The 18,099-nt window shown below is 49.6% G+C and overlaps 2 protein-coding genes across 2 annotated transcripts in view; both read left to right on the top strand.

Annotated features, from left to right (window-relative positions):
- LOC135549443 (cell adhesion molecule 2-like) overlaps positions 1 to 18,099 on the top strand; it is a 1,019,298-nt gene that overhangs the window by 800,788 nt on the left and 200,411 nt on the right. The window lies entirely within an intron of this gene.
- LOC135551110 (high affinity cationic amino acid transporter 1-like) overlaps positions 1 to 18,099 on the top strand; it is a 126,737-nt gene that overhangs the window by 85,368 nt on the left and 23,270 nt on the right. Inside the window, exons 8-9 of the mRNA XM_064982533.1 lie at positions 2,598 to 2,734; positions 11,837 to 11,939. Of these exons, the coding sequence (XP_064838605.1) occupies positions 2,598 to 2,734; positions 11,837 to 11,939 (240 nt within the window). The remainder of the gene's footprint in view (positions 1 to 2,597; positions 2,735 to 11,836; positions 11,940 to 18,099) is intronic.

Genomic DNA, 18,099 nt, shown 5'->3' with positions numbered 1-18,099 from the left:
ACATTACAGGGAGCTACATTACAGGGAGCTACATTACAGGGAGCTACGTTACAGCTACATTACAGCTACATTACAGGGAGCTACATTACAGGGAGCTACATTACAGGGAGCTACATTACAGGTAGCTACATTACAGGGAGCTACATTACAGGGAGCTACGTTACAGGGAGCTACATTACAGGGAGCTACATTACAGGGAGCTACGTTACAGGGTGCTACATTACAGGGAGCTACGTTACAGCTACATTACAGGGAGCTACATTACAGGGAGCTACATTACAGGGAGCTACATTACAGGTAGCTACATTACAGGGAGCTACATTACAGGGAGCTACGTTACAGCTACATTACAGGGTGCTACATTACAGGGAGCTACGTTACAGGGAGCTACGTTACAGGGAGCTACGTTACAGGGAGCTACGTTACAGGGTGCTACATTACAGCTACATTACAGGGAGCTACATTACAGGGAGCTACATTACAGGGAGCTACATTACAGGGAGCTACGTTACAGGGAGCTACATTACAGCTACATTACAGCTACATTACAGGGAGCTACATTACAGGGAGTTACATTACAGGGAGCTACATTACAGGGAGCTACATTAAAGCTACATTACAGGGAGCTACATTACAGGGAGCTACATTACAGGGAGCTACGTTACAGGGAGCTACTTTACAGGGAGCTACGTTACAGGGAGCTACTTTACAGGGAGCTACATTACAGGGAGCTACATTACAGCTACATTACAGGGAGCTACATTACAGGGAGCTACATTAAAGCTACATTACAGGGAGCTACATTACAGGGAGCTACATTACAGGGAGCTACATTACAGCTACATTACAGGGAGCTACATTACAGCTACATTACAGCTACATTACAGGGAGCTACGTTACAGGGAGCTACGTTACAGCTACATTACAGGGAGCTACATTACAGGGAGCTACATTACAAGTAGCTACGTTACAGGGAACTACATTACAGGGAGCTACGTTACAGGGAGCTACGTTACAGCTACATTACAGGGAGCTACGTTACAGCTATATTTCTGGGTGGATTTTGTTGTTTGACTCCTTGTCTCTTCCTGCTCTATACTAGTTTGACCCTCTATTAAGCCGTCACCCTCCTCCTCCCTTGACTGTCACTTCACCCTCTCTCCTACCGAATATCTCCCACTCAACCCTTCCTCCCCCCTCAATCCTTCCTCCTCTCCTCTATCAAGTCTCTCTTCTCTCAACCCTTCCTCCTCCTCTCCTCTATCAAGTCTCTCTTCTCTCAACACTTCCTAACCCCCCTCTCTCCTTCCTCCCCCCCTCTATCAAATCTCCTCCCTCAACCCTTCCTCCTCCCCTCAACCCTTCCTCCTCCCCTCAACCCTTCCTCCTCCCCTCAACCCTTCCTCCTCTCCTCTATCAAGTCTCTGTCCCCTCAACCCTTCCTCCCATCAACCCTTCCTCCTCTCCTCTATCAAGTCTCTCCTCCCTCAACCCTTCCTCCCCCTCAACCCTTCCTCCTCTCCTCTATCAAGTCTCTGTCCCATCAAACCTTCCTCCTTCCCCCAACTCTTCCTCCTCCCCTCAAATCTTCTTCCTCCCCTCAACTCTTCCTATGCCCCTCAACCCTTCCTCTCCTCTATCAAGTCTCTCTCCCCTCAAACCTTCCTCCTTCCCTCAACTCTTCCTCCTCCCCTCAAATCTTCCTATACCCCTCAACCCTTCCTCTCCTCTATCAAGTCTCTCTCCCCTCAAACCTTCCTCCTTCCCTCAACTCTTCCTCCTCCCCTCAAATCTTCCTCCTCCCCTCAACTCTTCCTATGCCCCTCAACCCTTCCTCTCCTCTATCAAGTCTCTCTCCCCTCAAACCTTCCTCCTTCCCTCAACTCTTCCTCCTCCCCACAACCCTTCCTCCTCCCCTCAACTCTTCCTCCTCCTCTATCAAATCTCTCTACCCTCAACTCTTCTTCCTCTTCTCTACCAAATTCTCCTCCCCTGTTCCCCCACTTTACCCTCACCCCTCTTATACCTACCATTCTACCAAAATCTCCCTTTCTCATCCCTTTCCTCTCCCTCCCTTCCTCCCCCCCAGTCTCCTGGGCTCACTGTTCCCTCTCTCCTCAATTCTCTCCCCTCACTTCCTTCCTCCCCCCAGTCTCCTGAGCTCACTGTTCCCTCTCTCCTCAACCCTCTCCCCTCATTTCCTTCCTCCCCCCAGTCTCCTGGGCTCACTGTTCCCTCTCTCCTCAACCCTCTCCCCTCATTTCCTTCCTCCCCCCAGTCTCCTGGGCTCGCTGTTCCCTCTCTCCTCAACCCTCTCCCCTCCCTCCCTTCCTCCCCCTAAGTCTCCTGGGCTTTATGTTCCCTCTCTCCTCATCCCTTTCCTCTCCCTCCCTTCCTCCCCCTAAGTCTCCTGGGCTTTATGTTTCCTCTCTCCTCAACCCTCTCCCCTCCCTCCCTTCCTCCCCCTAAGTCTCCTGGGCTTTATGTTCCCTCTCTCCTCAACCCTCTCCCCTCCCTCCCTTCCTCCCACTAAGTCTCCTGGGCTTTATGTTCCCTCTCTCCTCATCCCTTTCCTCTCCTTCCCTTCCTCCCCCCAGTCTCCTGGGCTCGATGTTCCCTCTCCCTCGTATAATATTTGCCATGTCTCGCGACGGCCTCATCTTCTCCTTCTTGGCCCGCATCAGTGAGAGGAAGACACCCATCATGTCCACCATGGCTGCTGGAGTCATGTCTGGTAAGCAGCGTCAGGGGTTAGGGGTTAGAGGTTAGAGGTTAGGGAAGACACCCATCATGTCCACCATGGCCGCTGGGGTCATGTCTGGTAAGCAGCGTCAGGGGTTAGGGGTTAGAGGTTACAGGTTAGGGAAGACATCCATCATGTCCACCATGGCCGCTGGGGTCATGTCTGGTAAGCAGCGTCAGGGGTTAGGGGTTAGAGGTTAGAGGTTAGGGAAGACACCCATCATGTCCACCATGGCCGCTGGGGTCATGTCTGGTAAGCAGCGTCAGGGGTTAAATTACAAGAGTTAGAGTTGGGAAGACAGTGGTAGAGCGAGCATCTGCATGGTGTCGTTGTTTACCTAGCTGTGAATACCTAGCTGTCATCTCTCGAAGAGAGAGGTTAAAGTTAATAAATACATAATAATAAATCAATCTGGTGTTCAGAGTGCTGTGACACAGTTAGTCACCTGAGGACCTACAGTCAGATTGGACCCCAGCTCTGTGGATGATGTGGCCAAGCTGTTCTGTGTTTGAACCACACATCATCAGTTTGTAGTATTGTAGTATTGTTGTCACTCTTTCAGATGTCTCGGCCCAGTGAGAGTAGGGAGAGGAGAGAGAGTAGGGAGAGGAGAGAGAGTAGGGAGAAGAAGGAGTAGGGGGAGGAGAGATTGTAGGGGGAGGAGAGAGAGTAGGGGAAGGAGAGATTGTAGGGGGAGGAGAGAGAGTAGGGGGAGGAGAGATTGTAGGGGGGAGGAGAGAGTAGGGAGGAGGAGAGAGAGTAGGGAGAGGAGAGAGAGTAGGGGAGGAGAGATTGTAGGGGAGGAGAGAGAGTAGGGGGAGGAGAGAGAGTAGGGGAGGAGAGATTGTAGGGGGAGGAGAGAGAGTAGGGGGAGGGAGAGATTGTAGGGGGAGGAGAGAGAGTAGGGGGAGGGAGAGAGAGTAGGGGGAGGAGAGATTGTGGGGAGGAGAGAGAGTAGGGGGAGGAGAGATTGTAGGGGGAGGAGAGATTGTAGGGGGAGGAGAGAGAGGGGGAGGAGAGATTGTAGGGGGAGGAGAGAGAGTAGGGAGAAGAGAGAGAGTAGTGGGAGGAGAGAGAGTAGGGGGAGGAGAGATTGTAGGGGAGGAGAGAGAGTAGGGGTAGGAGAGATTGTAGGGGGAGGAGAGAGAGTGGGGGAGGAGAGATTGTAGGGGGAGGAGAGAGAGTAGGGAGAGGAGAGAGAGGGGGGGAGGAGAGATTGTAGGGGGAGGAGAGAGAGTAGGGGAAGGAGAGATTGTAGGGGGAGGAGAGAGAGTAGGGGAAGGAGAGATTGTAGGGGGAGGAGAGAGAGTAGGGGAAGGAGAGATTGTAGGGGGAGGAGAGAGAGTAGGGGGAGGAGAGATTGTAGGGGGGAGGAGAGAGAGTAGGGAGGAGGAGAGAGAGTAGGGAGAGGAGAGAGAGTAGGGGAGGAGAGATTGTAGGGGGAGGAGAGAGAGTAGGGGGAGGAGAGAGAGTAGGGGGGGAGGAGAGATTGTAGGGGGAGGAGAGAGAGTAGGGGAGGAGAGATTGTAGGGGGAGGAGAGAGAGTAGGGGGAGGAGAGAGAGTAGGGGGAGGAGAGATTGTAGGGGGAGGAGAGAGAGTAGGGGAGGAGAGATTGTAGGGGGAGCAGAGATTGTAGGGGGAGGAGAGAGAGTAGGGGGAGGAGAGATTGTAGGGGGAGGAGAGAGAGTAGGGAGAAGAGAGAGAGTAGTGGGAGGAGAGAGAGTAGGGGGAGGAGAGATTGTAGGGGGAGGAGAGAGAGTAGGGGTAGGAGAGATTGTAGGGGGAGGAGAGAGAGTAGGGGGAGGAGAGATTGTAGGGGGGAGGAGAGAGAGTAGGGAGAGGAGAGAGAGTAGGGGAGGAGAGATTGTAGGGGGAGGAGAGAGAGTAGGGGGAGGAGAGAGAGTAGGGGGAGGAGAGATTGTAGGGGGAGGAGAGAGAGTAGGGGGAGGAGAGATTGTAGGGGGAGGAGAGAGAGTAGGGAGAGGAGAGAGAGTAGGGGGAGGAGAGAGAGTAGGGGGAGGAGAGATTGTAGGGGGAGGAGAGAGAGTAGGGAGAAGAGAGAGAGTAGTGGGAGGAGAGAGAGTAGGGGGAGGAGAGATTGTAGGGGGAGGAGAGAGAGTAGGGGGAAGAGAGATTGTAGGGGGAGGAGAGATTGTAGGGGGAGGAGAGAGAGTAGGGAGAGGAGAGAGAGTAGGGAGAAAAGAGAGTAGGGGGAGGAGAGATTGTAGGGGGAGGAGAGAGAGTAGGGAGAAGAGAGAGTAGTGGGAGGAGAGAGAGTAGGGGGAGGACAGATTGTAGGGGGAGGAGAGAGAGTAGGGGGAAGAGAGATTGTAGGGGGAGGAGAGATTGTAGGGGGAGGAGAGAGAGTAGGGAGAGGAGAGAGAGTAGGGAGAAAAGAGAGTAGGGTGAAGATAGATTGTAGTGGGAGGAGAGAGAGTAGGGTGAGGAGAGATTGTAGGGGGAGGAGAGAGAGTAGAAAGTAGGGAGAGGCAGGAGATAGTAGGGAGATGAGTTGGGGACAGAGGGGTAAGTGTAGACAGAGGAGATGAGATAGAGGGGTTAGTGTAGACAGAGGAGATAGAGGGTTAGTGTAGACAGAGGAGATAGTGGGGTTAGTGTAGACAGAGGAGATAGAGGGGTTAGTGTAGACAGAGGTGATAGAGGGGTAAGTGTAGATAGAGGATATAAAGGGGTTAGTGTAGACAGAGGAGATAGAGGGGTTAGTGTAGAGAGAGGAGATAGAGGAGAGGAAGAGATAGAGGGGTTAGTGTAGACATAGGAGATAGAGGGGTAAGTGTAGATGGAGGAGACAGAGGTGTTAGTGTAGAGAGAGGAGATAGAGGGTTAGTGTAGACAGAGGAGATAGAGGGGTTAGTGGGGTTAGTGTAGACAGAGGAGATAGAGGGGTTAGTGGGGTTAGTGTAGACAGAGGAGATAGAGGGGTTAGTGTAGATAGAGGAGAGGGAGGAGAGGGAGGAGATAGAGGGGTTAGTGTAGAGAGAGGAGATAGAGGAGAGGAGGAGATAGAGGGGTTAGTGTAGACATAGGAGATAGAGGGGTAAGTGTAGATGGAGGAGATAGAGGGAGGAGGAGATAGAGGGGTTAGTGTAGACAGAGGAGATAGAGGGGTTAGTGTAGAGAGAGGAGATAGAGGAGAGGAGGAGATAGAGGGGTTAGTGTAGACATAGGAGATAGAGGGGTAAGTGTAGATGGAGGAGACAGAGGTGTTAGTGTAGAGAGAGGAGATAGAGGGTTAGTGTAGACAGAGGAGATAGAGGGGTTAGTGGGGTTAGTGTAGACAGAGGAGATAGAGGGGTAAGTGTAGATGGAGGAGACAGAGGTGTTAGTGTAGAGAGAGGAGATAGAGGGGTTAGTGTTGATAGAGGGGTTAGTGTTGACAGAGGAGATAGAGGGGTTAGTGTAGACAGAGGAGATAGAGGGGTTAGTGTTGACAGAGGAGATAGAGGGGTTAGTGTAGACAGAGGAGATAGAGGGGTTAGTGTTGACAGAGGAGATAGCGGAGATAGAGGGGTTATTGTAGACAGAGGGGATAGAGGGGTTAGTGGAGATAGAGGAGATAGAATTATTATAATTATCGCCTTTCTGTCTCTCCTCCAGCTATCATGGCCTTTCTGTCTCTCCTCCAGCTATCATGGCCTTTCTGTCTCTCCCCCAGCTATCATGGACTTTCTGTCTCTCCCCCAGCTATCATGGACTTTCTGTCTTTCCTCCAGGTATCATGGCCTTTCTGTCTCTCCTACAGCTATCATGGCCTTTCTGTCTCTCCTCAAGCTATAATGGCCTTTCTGTCTCTCCCCCAGCTATCATGGCCTTTCTGTCTCTCCTACAGCTATCATGGTCTTTCTGTCTCTCCTAGAGCTATCATGGCCTTTCTGTCTCTCCTACAGCTATCATGGCCTTTCTGTCTCTCCTCCAGCTATCATGGCCTTTCTGTCTCTCCTCCAGCTATCATGGCCTTTCTGTCTCTCCTCCAGCTATCATGGCCTTTCTGTCTCTCCTCCAGCTATCATGGCCTTTCTGTCTCTCCTACAGCTATCATGGCCTTTCTGTCTCTCCTCAAGCTATAATGGCCTTTCTGTCTCTCCCCCAGCTATCATGGCCTTTCTGTCTCTCCTACAGCTATAATGGCCTTTCTGTCTATCCTCAAGCTATAATGGCCTTTCTGTCTCTCCCCCAGCTATCATGGCCTTTCTGTCTCTCCTACAGCTATCATGGCCTTTCTGTCTCTCCTCCAGCTATCATGGCCTTTCTGTCTCTCCTACAGCTATCATGGCCTTTCTGTCTCTCCTCCAGCTATAATGGCCTTTCTGTCTCTCCTCCAGCTATCATGGCCTTTCTGTCTCTCCTCCAGCTATCATGGCCTTTCTGTCTCTCCTCCAGCTATCATGGCATTTCTGTCTCTCCTCCAGCTATCATGGCCTTTCTGTCTCCCCTACAGCTATCATGGCCTTTCTGTCTCTCCTCCAGCTATCATGGCCTTTCTGTCTCTCCTACAGCTATCATGGCCTTTCTGTCTCTCCCCCAGCTATCATGGCCTTTCTGTCTCTCCTACAGCTATCATGGCCTTATGGCCTTTCTGTCTCTCCCCCAGCTATCATGGCCTTTCTGTCTCTCCCCCAGCTATCATGGCCTTTCTGTCTCTCCCCCAACTATCATGGCCTTTCTGTCTCTCCTCCAGCTATCATGGCCTTTCTGTCTCTCCTACAGCTATCATGGCCTTTCTGTCTCTCCCCCAGCTATCATGGCCTTTCTGTCTCTCCTCCAGCTATCATGGTCTTTCTGTCTCTCCTCCATCTATCATGGCCTTTCTGGCTCTCCCCCAGCTATCATGGCCTTATGGCCTTTCTGTCTCTCCTCCAGCTATCATGGCCTTTCTGTCTCTCCCCCAGCTATCATGGCCTTTCTGTCTCTCCTCCAGCTATCATGGTCTTTCTGTCTCTCCTCCATCTATCATGGCCTTTCTGGCTCTCCCCCAGCTATCATGGCCTTATGGCCTTTCTGTCTCTCCTCCAGCTATCATGGCCTTTCTGTCTCTCCCCCAGCTATCATGGCCTTTCTGTCTCTCCCCCAGCTATCATGGCCTTTCTGTCTCTCCTACAGCTATCATGGCCTTATGGCCTTTCTGTCTCTCCTCCAGCTATCATGGTCATTCTGTCTCTCCTCCAAGCTATCATGGCCTTTCTGTCTCTCCTCCAGCTATCATGGCCTTTATGTCTCTCCCCCAGCTATCATGGCCTTTCTGTCTCTCCCCCAGCTATCATGGCCTTTCGGTCTCTCCTCCAGCTATCATGGCCTTTCTGTCTCTCTTCCAAGCTATCATGGCCTTTCTGTCTCTCCCCCAGCTATCATGGCCTTATGGCCTTTCTGTCTCTCCTCCAGCTATCATGGCCTTTCTCTCTCTCCTCTAGCAATCATGGCCTTTCTGTCTCCCCTACAGCTATCATGGCCTTATGGCCTTTCTGTCTCTCCTCCAGCTATCATGGCCTTATGGCCTTTCTGTCTCTCCTCCAGCTATCATGGCCTTTCTGTCTCTCCTCCAGCTATCATGGTCATATGGCATTTCTGTCTCTCCTCCAGCTATCATGATCTTTCTGTCTCTCCTCCAGCTATCATGGTCTTTCTGTCTCTCCTCCAGCTATCATGGCCTTTCTGTCTCTCCCCCAGCTATCATGGCCTTTCTGTCTCTCCTACAGCTATCATGGCCTTTCTGTCTCTCCTCCAGCTATCATGGCCTTTCTGTCTCTCCTACAGCTATCATGGCCTTTCTGTCTCTCCTCCAGCTATCATGGCCTTATGGTCTTTCTGTCTCTCCCCCAGCTATCATGGCCTTTCTGTCTCTCCTCCAAGCTATCATGGCCTTTCTGTCTCTCACCCAGCTATCATGGCCTTTCTGTCTCTCTTCCAAGCTATCATGGCCTTTCTGTCTCTCACCCAGCTATCATGGCCTTTCTGTCTCTCTTCCAAGCTATCATGGCCTTTCTGTCTCTCACCCAGCTATCAAGGCCTTTCTTTCTCTCCACTAGCTATCATGGCCTTTCTGTCTCTCCTCCAAGCTATCATGGCCTTTCATTCTCTCTTCCAAGCTATCATGTCCTTTCTGTCTCTCCTAAAACTATCATGGCCTTTCTGTCTCTCCCCCAGCTATCATGGCCTTTCTGTCTCTCCCCCAGCTATCATGGTCTTTCTGTCTCTCCCCCAGCTATCATGGCCTTTCTGTCTCTCCCCCAGCTATCATGGCCTTTCTGTCTCTCCTCCAGCTATCATGGTCTTTCTGTCTCTCCCCCAGCTATCATGGCCTTTCTGTCTCTCCCCCAGCTATCATGGCCTTTCTGTCTCTCACCCAGCTATCATGGCCTTTCTGTCTCTCCCCCAACTATCATGGCCTTTCTGTCTATCCTCCAGCTATCATGGCCTTTCTGTCACTCCTAAAGCTATCATGGCCTTTCTGTCTCTCCTCCAGCTATCATGGCCTTATGGCATTTCTGTCTCTCCTCCAGCTATCATGGCCTTTCTGTCTCTCCTCTAGCTATCATGGCCTTTCTGTCTCTCCCCCAGCTATCATGGCCTTTCTGTCTCTCACCCAGCTATCATGGCCTTTCTGTCTCTCCCCCAGCTATCATGACCTTTCTGTCTCTCTTCCAGCTATCATGGCCTTTCTGTCTCTCACCCAGCTATCATGGCCTTTCTGTCTCTCCCCAACTATCATGGCCTTTCTGTCTATCCTCCAGCTATCATGGCCTTTCTGTCACTCCTAAAGCTATCATGGCCTTTCTGTCTCTCCTCCAGCTATCATGGCCTTATGGCATTTCTGTCTCTCCTCCAGCTATCATGGCCTTTCTGTCTCTCCTCTAGCTATCATGGCCTTTCTGTCTCTCCCCCAGCTATCATGGCCTTTCTGTCTCTCACCCAGCTATCATGGCCTTTCTGTCTCTCCCCCAGCTATCATGACCTTTCTGTCTCTCTTCCAGCTATCATGGCCTTTCTGTCTCTCACCCAGCTATCATGGCCTTTCTGTCTCTCACCCAGCTATCATGGCCTTTCTGTCTCTCCCCCAACTATCATGGCCTTTCTGTCTCTCCCCCAGCTATCATGACCTTTCTGTCTCTCTTCCAGCTATCATGGTCTTTCTGTCTCTCATCCAGCTATCATGGCCTTTCTGTCTCTCCCCCAGCTATCATGGCCTTATGGCCTTTCTTTCTCTCCCCCACCTATCATGGCCTTTCTGTCTATCCTCCAGCTATCATGGCCTTTCTGTCTCTCTTCCAGCTATCATGGCCTTATGGCCTTTCTGTCTCTCCTACAGCTATCATGGCCTTTCTGTCTCTCCTCCAGCTATCATGGCCTTTCTGTCTCTCCTCCAGCTATCATGGCCTTTCTGTCTCTCCTACAGCAATCATGGCCTTTCTGTCTCTCCTACAGCTATCATGGTCTTTCTGTCTCTCCTCCCGCAATCATGGCTTTTCTGTCTCTCCTACAGCTATCATGGCCTTTCTGTCTCTCCTCCAGCTATCATGGCCTTATGGCCTTTCTGTCTCTCCCCCAGCTATCATGGCCTTTCTGTCTCTCCTCCAGCTATCATGGCCTTTCTGTCTCTCCTACAGCTATCATGGCCTTTCTGTCTCTCATCCAGCTATCATGGCCTTTCTGTCTCTCCCCCAGCTATCATGGCCTTTCTGTCTCTCCTCCAGCTATCATGGCCTTTCTGTCTCTCCTCCAGCTATCATGGCCTTTCTGTCTCTCTTCCAGCTATCATGGCCTTATGGCCTTTCTGTCTCTCCTAGAGCTATCATGGCCTTTCTGTCTCTCCTCCAGCTATCATGGCCTTTCTGTCTCTCCCCCAGCTATCATGGCCTTTCTGTCTCTCCTACAGCAATCATGGCCTTTCTGTCTCTCCTACAGCTATCATGGTCTTTCTGTCTCTCCTCCCGCTATCATGGCTTTTCTGTCTCTCCTACAGCTATCATGGCCTTTCTGTCTCTCCACCAGCTATCATGGCCTTATGGCCTTTCTGTCTCTCGCCCAGCTATCATGGCCTTTCTGTCTCTCCTACAGCTATCATGGCCTTTCTGTCTCCCCCCCAGCTATCATGGCCTTTCTGTCTCTCCTCCAGCTATCATGGCCTTTCTGTCTCTCCCCAGCTATCATGGCCTTTCTGTCTCTCCTCCAGCTATCATGGCCTTTCTGTCCCTCCTCTAGCTATCATGGCCTTTCTGTCTCTCCTCCAGCTATCATGGCCTTTCTGTCTCTCCCCCAGCTATCATTGCCTTTCTGTCTCTCCTACAGCTATCATGGCCATTCTGTCTCTCCCCCAGCTATCATGGCCTTTCTTTCTCTCTTCCAAGCTATCATGGCCTTTCTGTCTCTCACCCAGCTATCATGGCCTTTTTGTCTCTCCTCCAGCTATCATGGCCTTTCTGTCTCTCACCCAGCTATCATGGCCTTTTTCTCTCTCCCCCAGCTATCATGGCCTTTCTGTCTCTCCCCCAGCTATCATGGCCTTTCTGTCTCTCCCCCAGCTATCATGGCCTTATGGCCTTTCTGTCTCTCCCCCAGCTATCATGGCCTTATGGCCTTTCTGTCTCTCCTCCAGCTATCATGGCCTTTCTGTCTCTCACCCAGCTATCATGGTCTTTCTGTCTCTCCCCCAGCTATCATGGCCTTATGGCCTTTCTGTCTCTCCCCCAGCTATCATGGCCTTATGGTCTTTCTGTCTCTCCCCCAGCTATCATGGCCTTTCTGTCTCTCCCCCAGCTATCATGGTCTTTCTGTCTCTCCTCCAGCTATCATGGCCTTTCTGTCTCTCCTCCAGCTATCATGGCCTTTCTGTCTCTCCTCCAGCTATCATGGCCTTTCTGTCTCTCCTCTAGCTATCATGGCCTTTCTGTCTCTCCTCCAAGCTATCATGGCCTTTCTGTCTCTCCTCCAGCTATCATGGCCTTTCGGTCTCTCCTCCAGCTATCATGGCCTTTCTGTCTCTCCTACAGCTATCATGGCCTTTCTGTCTCTCCCCCAACTATCATGGCCTTTCTGTCTCTCCCCCAACTATCATGGCCTTTCTGTCTTTCCTACAGCTATCATGGCTTTTCTGTTTGACCTGAAGGACCTTGTAGATCTGATGTCTATTGGTACTCTACTGGCCTACACCCTGGTGGCAGCCTGCGTTCTGGTACTCAGGTTAGTATCCTCAACCCTACACCCTGTGTTCTGGTACTCAGGTTAGTATCCTGAACCCTGGTGTTAGCCTATGTTTTGGTACTCAGGTTAGTATCCTCAACCCTACACCCTGTGTTCTGGTACTCAGGTTAGTATCCTCAACCCTACACCCTGTGTTCTGGTACTCAGGTTAGTATCCTGAACCCTAAACCCTGTGTTCTGGTACTCAGGTTAGTATCCTGAACCCTAAACCCTATGTTCTGGTACTCAGGTTAGTATCCTCAACCCTACACCCTGTGTTCTGGTACTCAGGTTAGTATCCTGAACCCTAAACCCTATGTTCTGGTACTCAGGTTAGTATCCTCAACCCTACACCCTGTGTTCTGGTACTCAGGTTAGTATCCTGAACCCTGGTGTTAGCCTGCGTTCTGGTACTCAGGTTAGTATCCTCAACCCTGGTGTTAGCCTGCGTTCTGGTACTCAGGTTAGTATCCTCAACCCTACACCCTATGTTCTGGTACTCAGGTTAGTATCCTCAACCCTACACCCTATGTTCTGGTACTCAGGTTAGTATCCTGAACCCTAAACCCTGTGTTCTGGTACTCAGGTTAGTATCCTCAACCCTACACCCTGTGTTCTGGTACTCAGGTTAGTATCCTGAACCCTAAACCCTATGTTCTGGTACTCAGGTTAGTATCCTCAACCCTACACCCTGTGTTCTGGTACTCAGGTTAGTATCCTGAACCCTACACCCTATGTTCTGGTACTCAGGTTAGTATCCTCAACCCTACACCCTATGTTCTGGTACTCAGGTTAGTATCCTGAACCCTAAACCCTGTGTTCTGGTACTCAGGTTAGTATCCTGAACCCTAAACCCTGTGTTCTGGTACTCAGGTTAGTATCCTGAACCCTAAACCCTATGTTCTGGTACTCAGGTTAGTATCCTCAACCCTACACCCTGTGTTCTGGTGCTCAGGTTAGTATCCTGAACCCTACACCCTATGTTCTGGTACTCAGGTTAGTATCCTCAACCCTACACCCTATGTTCTGGTACTCAGGTTAGTATCCTGAACCCTAAACCCTGTGTTCTGGTACTCAGGTTAGTATCCTGAACCCTAAACCCTGTGTTCTGGTACTCAGGTTAGTATCCTGAACCCTAAACCCTGTGTTCTGGTACTCAGGTTAGTATCCTGAACCCTACACCCTGTGTTCTGGTACTCAGGTTAGTATCCTGAACCCTAAACCCTGCGTTCTGGTACTCATGTTAGAGGACAATCATATATATCAACAGATGACGCCCATTAAAAAAGGATTATCTCCATGTGTAATGGTCTGCCTGTGTCCTCTAACCCTAAGAGATTGATCCTCGTTCTGACTGTGTCCTCTAAACCTAAGAGATTGATCCTCGTTCTGACTGCGTCCTCTACACCTAAGAGATTGAACGAGGATCAGACTATGTCCTCTAACCTTAAGAGTACTGGCGTGGTAATACGATTGGTCTGTTAACAGAGCAGGTTAAGAGAACTAACGAGGCAGGTTAGGAGAACTAACGCGGCAGGTTAGGAGAACTAACACAGCAGGCTAGGAGAACTAACGCAGCAGGTTAGGAGAACTAACACAGCAGGCTAGGAGAACTAACGCGGCAGGTTAGGAGAACTAACACAGCAGGTTAGGAGAACTAAGACAGCAGGTTAGGAGAACTAACACAGCAGGTTAGGAGAACTAACGCGGCAGGTTAGGAGAACTAACACAGCAGGCTAGGAGAACTAACGCGGCAGGTTAGGAGAACTAACACAGCAGGCTAGGAGAACTAACGCGGCAGGTTAGGAGAACTAACGCAGCAGGTTAGGAGAACTAACACAGCAGGTTAGGAGAACTAAGACAGCAGGTTAGGAGAACTAACACAGCAGGTTAGGAGAACTAACACAGCAGGTTAGGAGAACTAACACAGCAGGTTAGGAGAACTAACACAGCAGGTTAGGAGAACCAACACAGCAGGTTAGGAGAACCAACACAGCAGGTTAGGAGAACAAACACAGCAGGTTAGGAGAACTAACACAGCAGGTTAGGAGAACAAACACAGCAGGTTAGGAGAACTAACACAGCAGGTTAGGAGAACTAACACAGCAGGTTAGGAGAACCAACACAGCAGGTTAGGAGAACTAACACAGCAGGTTAGGAGAACAAACACAGCAGGTTAGGAGAACTAACACAGCAGGTTAGGAGAACTAACACAGCAGGTTAGGATAATTAAATTGGCAGACTAGCAGAACTAATTTAGCAGTTTAGCTGAATTAATTTAGCAGGTTAAAAGGATGAGTTTTAAAGTTAGGAAAAAGGTTAGGTTTTGCTACAATGATAAAGTGAAAATGTTGTCCCCAATGTCACTACTTGATACTAGATAGAGCACTACTAGATAGCCAGAAACGTAAACAAACCGTCTGTGACAACAACAAATTATCAGTATCATAACACCAGAACAAAGAGCTCCACCCTCTCTCTTTGCTAGTTACGGGAAAGTCTATGAGCCTCCCCTTCCGAAATGTGAAAGATACAAAATCCTGATTTATCCAAAGCTGCTTGTTATCTCATATGCATCTCGTTGTATCATGACAGATCAACGCTACCATTTCTGTTTACATAGTCTGTCCACCAGATTACATAGTACAATAGGACAGTGTTTCTCAAGCCTTTCCTCTGGGACCCCCCAGCAGTTCCATGTCTTTAATATATTCCAGAACTACCTGATTCAACTTGACAATTAATCATCATCACTTTATGTCTCTCTCAAATGTCAAAATGCTTTGTATACTGTTGTTTAGGATAGTTATCATTGTTTTAGTTTACTGTGGAGCCCCTAGTCCCAATCAACATGCCTCAGATTCCTCCTTTGTCCCACCCCCCACACATGCGGTGACCTCACCCAGTATAACCAGCATGTCCAGAGACGCAACCTCTCTTATCATCACCCAGTGCCTGGGTTTACCTCCGCTGTACCCGCACCCCACCATACCCCTGCCTGCACATTAAGCTCTGAATCTATTCTACCACGTCCAGAAATCTGCTCCTTTTCTTCTCTGTCCTCAACGCACTAGACGACCAGTCTTGACAGCCTTTAGCCGTACCCTCATCCTACTCCTCCTCTGTTCATCGGGTGATGTGGAGGTTAACCCAGGCCCTGTGTGTCCCCAGGTGCTCTCATTTGCTGAATTCTGTAACCAAAAAAGCCTTGGTTTCATGCATGTTAACATCAGAAGCCTCCTCCCTAAGTTTGTTTTACTCACTGCCTTAGCACACTCCGCCAACCCTGATGTCTTTGCCATTTCTGAATCCTGGTTTAGGAAGGCCGCCACAAATTCTGAGATTTCCATGCACAACTACAACATTTTCCATCACGATAGAACTGCCAAAGGGGGAGTAGTTGCCATCTACTGCAGAGATAGCCTGCAAAGTTCTGTCATACTTTCCAGGTCTGTACCCAAACAGTTCGAGCTGCTCATTTTAAAAACGAATCTCTCTAGAAACAAGTCTTGCACTGTTGCCGCCTGTTACATACCCCCCTCAGCTCCCAGCTGTGCCCTGGACACCATATGTGAATTGATCGCCCCCCATCTATCTTCAGAGTTTGTTCTGTTAGGTGACCTAAACTGGGATATGCTTAGCACCCCGGCAGTGCTACAATCTAAGCTAGATGCCCTCAATCTCACACAAATTATCAAGGAACCCACCAGGTGTAACCCTATATCCCTAAAGACTCTCATAGATATCATCCTGACCAACCTGCCCTCCAAATACACCTCTGCTGTTTTCAACCAGGATCTCAGCGATCACTGCCTCATTGCCTTAATGGGTCTGCGGTCAAACAACCACACCTGATCACTGTCAAACGCTCCCTAAAACACTTCTGCGAGCAGCAGGCCTTTCTAATCAACCTGTCCCAGGTATTCTGGAAGGATATTGACATCATCCTGTCAGTAGAGGACGCATTGTTGTTCTTTAAAAGTAATTTCCTCACCATCTTAAATAAGCCCCTTTCAAAAAATAGAACTAAGAAAAGATATAGTCATTGGTTCACTCCAGACCTGACTGCCCTTGACCAGCACAAAAACATCCTGTGGCAGACTGAACTAGCATCGAATAGTCCCGGCGATATGCAACTTTTCAGTGAAGTCAGGAACCACTACAAGCAGTCAGTCAGGAAAGCAAAGACTAGCTTTTTCAAATAGAAATGTTTATCCTTTAACTCCAAAAAGCTCTGGGACACTGTAAAGTCCATGGAGAATAAGAGCATCTCCTCCCAGTTGCCCACTGCACTGAGGCTAGGAAACACTGTCACCACCGATATATCATCAGGTGGGTATACACGATAATCAAGAATAATTTTTCTACAGCTGGCCATGCTTTCCTCCTGGCTACCCCAACCTCGGCCAACAGCTCCACACCCCCCGCAGCCTCTTGCCCAAGCCTCCCCAGCTTCCCAGCTTCTCCTTCACCCAAATCCAGACAGCAGATGTTCTGAAAGAGCTGCAAAACCTGGACCCATACAAATCAGCTGGGCTTGACAATCTGGACCCTCTCTTTCTAAAATTATCCACCGCCATTGTTGCAACCCCTATTACCAGTCTGTTCAACCTCTATTCCATATTGTCTGAGATCACTAAACATTGGAAAGCTGCCGCGGTCATCCCCCTCTTCAAAGGGGGTGACACTCTAGACCCAAACTGTAATAGACCGATTTCCATCCTGCCCTGCCTTTCTAAAATCTTCGAAAGCCAAGTCAATAAACAGATCACTGACCATTTCGAATCCCACCGTACCTTCGCTGCGCAATCCAGTTTCCGAGCCGGTCACGGGTGCACCTCAACCACGCTAAAGGTACTAAATGATATCATAACCGCCATCGATAAAAGACATTACAGTGCAGCCGTCTTCATCAAAGGCTTTCGACTCTGTCAATCACCGCATTCTTATCGGCAGACTCAACAGCCTTGGTTTCTCAAATGACTGCCTCGCCTGGTTCACCAACTACTTCTCAGACAGAGTTCAGTGTGTCAAATCGGAGGGTCTGTTGTCCGGACCTCTGGCAGTCTATGGGGGTACCACAGGGTTCAATTCTCGGGGCGACTCTTTTCTCTGTATATATCAATGACATCGCTCTTGCTGCAGGTAATTCCCTGATCCACCTCTACGCAGACGACACCATTCTATATACTTTCGGCCCTTCATTGGACACTGTGTTAACTAACCTCCAAATGAGCTTCAATGCCATACAACACTACTTCCGTGGTCTCCGACTGCTCTTAAACGCTAGTAAAACCAAATGCATGCTTGTCAACCGTTCGCTGCCCACACCCGCCTGCCTGACTAGCATCACTACTCTGGACGATTCTAACTTAGAATACGTGGACAACTACAAATACCTAGGTGTCTGTCTAGACTGTAAACTCTCCTTCCAGACTCATATTAAACATCTCCAATCCAAAAATAAATCTAGAATTGGCTTCCTATTTTGCAACAAGCCGCCTTCACTCACGCAGCCAAACTTACCCTTGTAAAACTGACTATCCTACCGATCCTCTACTTCAGCATTGTCATTTACAAAATAGCTTCCAATGCTCTACTCAGCAAACTAGATACAGTCTATCACAGTGCCATCCATTTTGTTACCAATATACTACCCACCCCTGCGACCTCTATGCTCTCGTTGGCTGGCCCTCACTACATATCTGTCGCCAAACCCGCTGGCTCCAGGTCGTCTTTGCTAGGTAAATCTCCGCCTTATCTCAGCTCACTGGTCACCATAGCAACACCCACCTGTAGCACGCGCTCTAGCAGGTATATTTCAAAGGCAACTTTGGCCGCCTTTCCTTCCAGTTCTCTGCTGCCAATGACTGGAACAAATTGCAAAAATTGCTGAAGCTGGAGACTTTTATTTCCCTCACTACCTTTTAACATCAGCTATCAGAGCAGCTAACCGATCGCTGCATCTGTACATAGCCCATCTGCAAATAGCGCACCCATTCTACCTCATCCCCATATTGTTTTTATTTGACTTTTCTGCTACTTTGCACACTAGTATTTCTACTTGCACATCATCATCTGCTCATCTATCACTCCAGTGTTAATTTGCTAAATTGTAATTACTTCGCTACTATGGCCTATTTATTGCCTTACCTCCGCA

The sequence above is a fragment of the Oncorhynchus masou genome, chromosome 12, assembly GCF_036934945.1.
Source record: "Oncorhynchus masou masou isolate Uvic2021 chromosome 12, UVic_Omas_1.1, whole genome shotgun sequence".
NCBI lineage: Eukaryota > Metazoa > Chordata > Actinopteri > Salmoniformes > Salmonidae > Oncorhynchus > Oncorhynchus masou.
The sequence above is the reverse complement of the archived record's forward strand: the minus strand, read 5'-3'. Positions and strand labels throughout refer to the sequence as shown.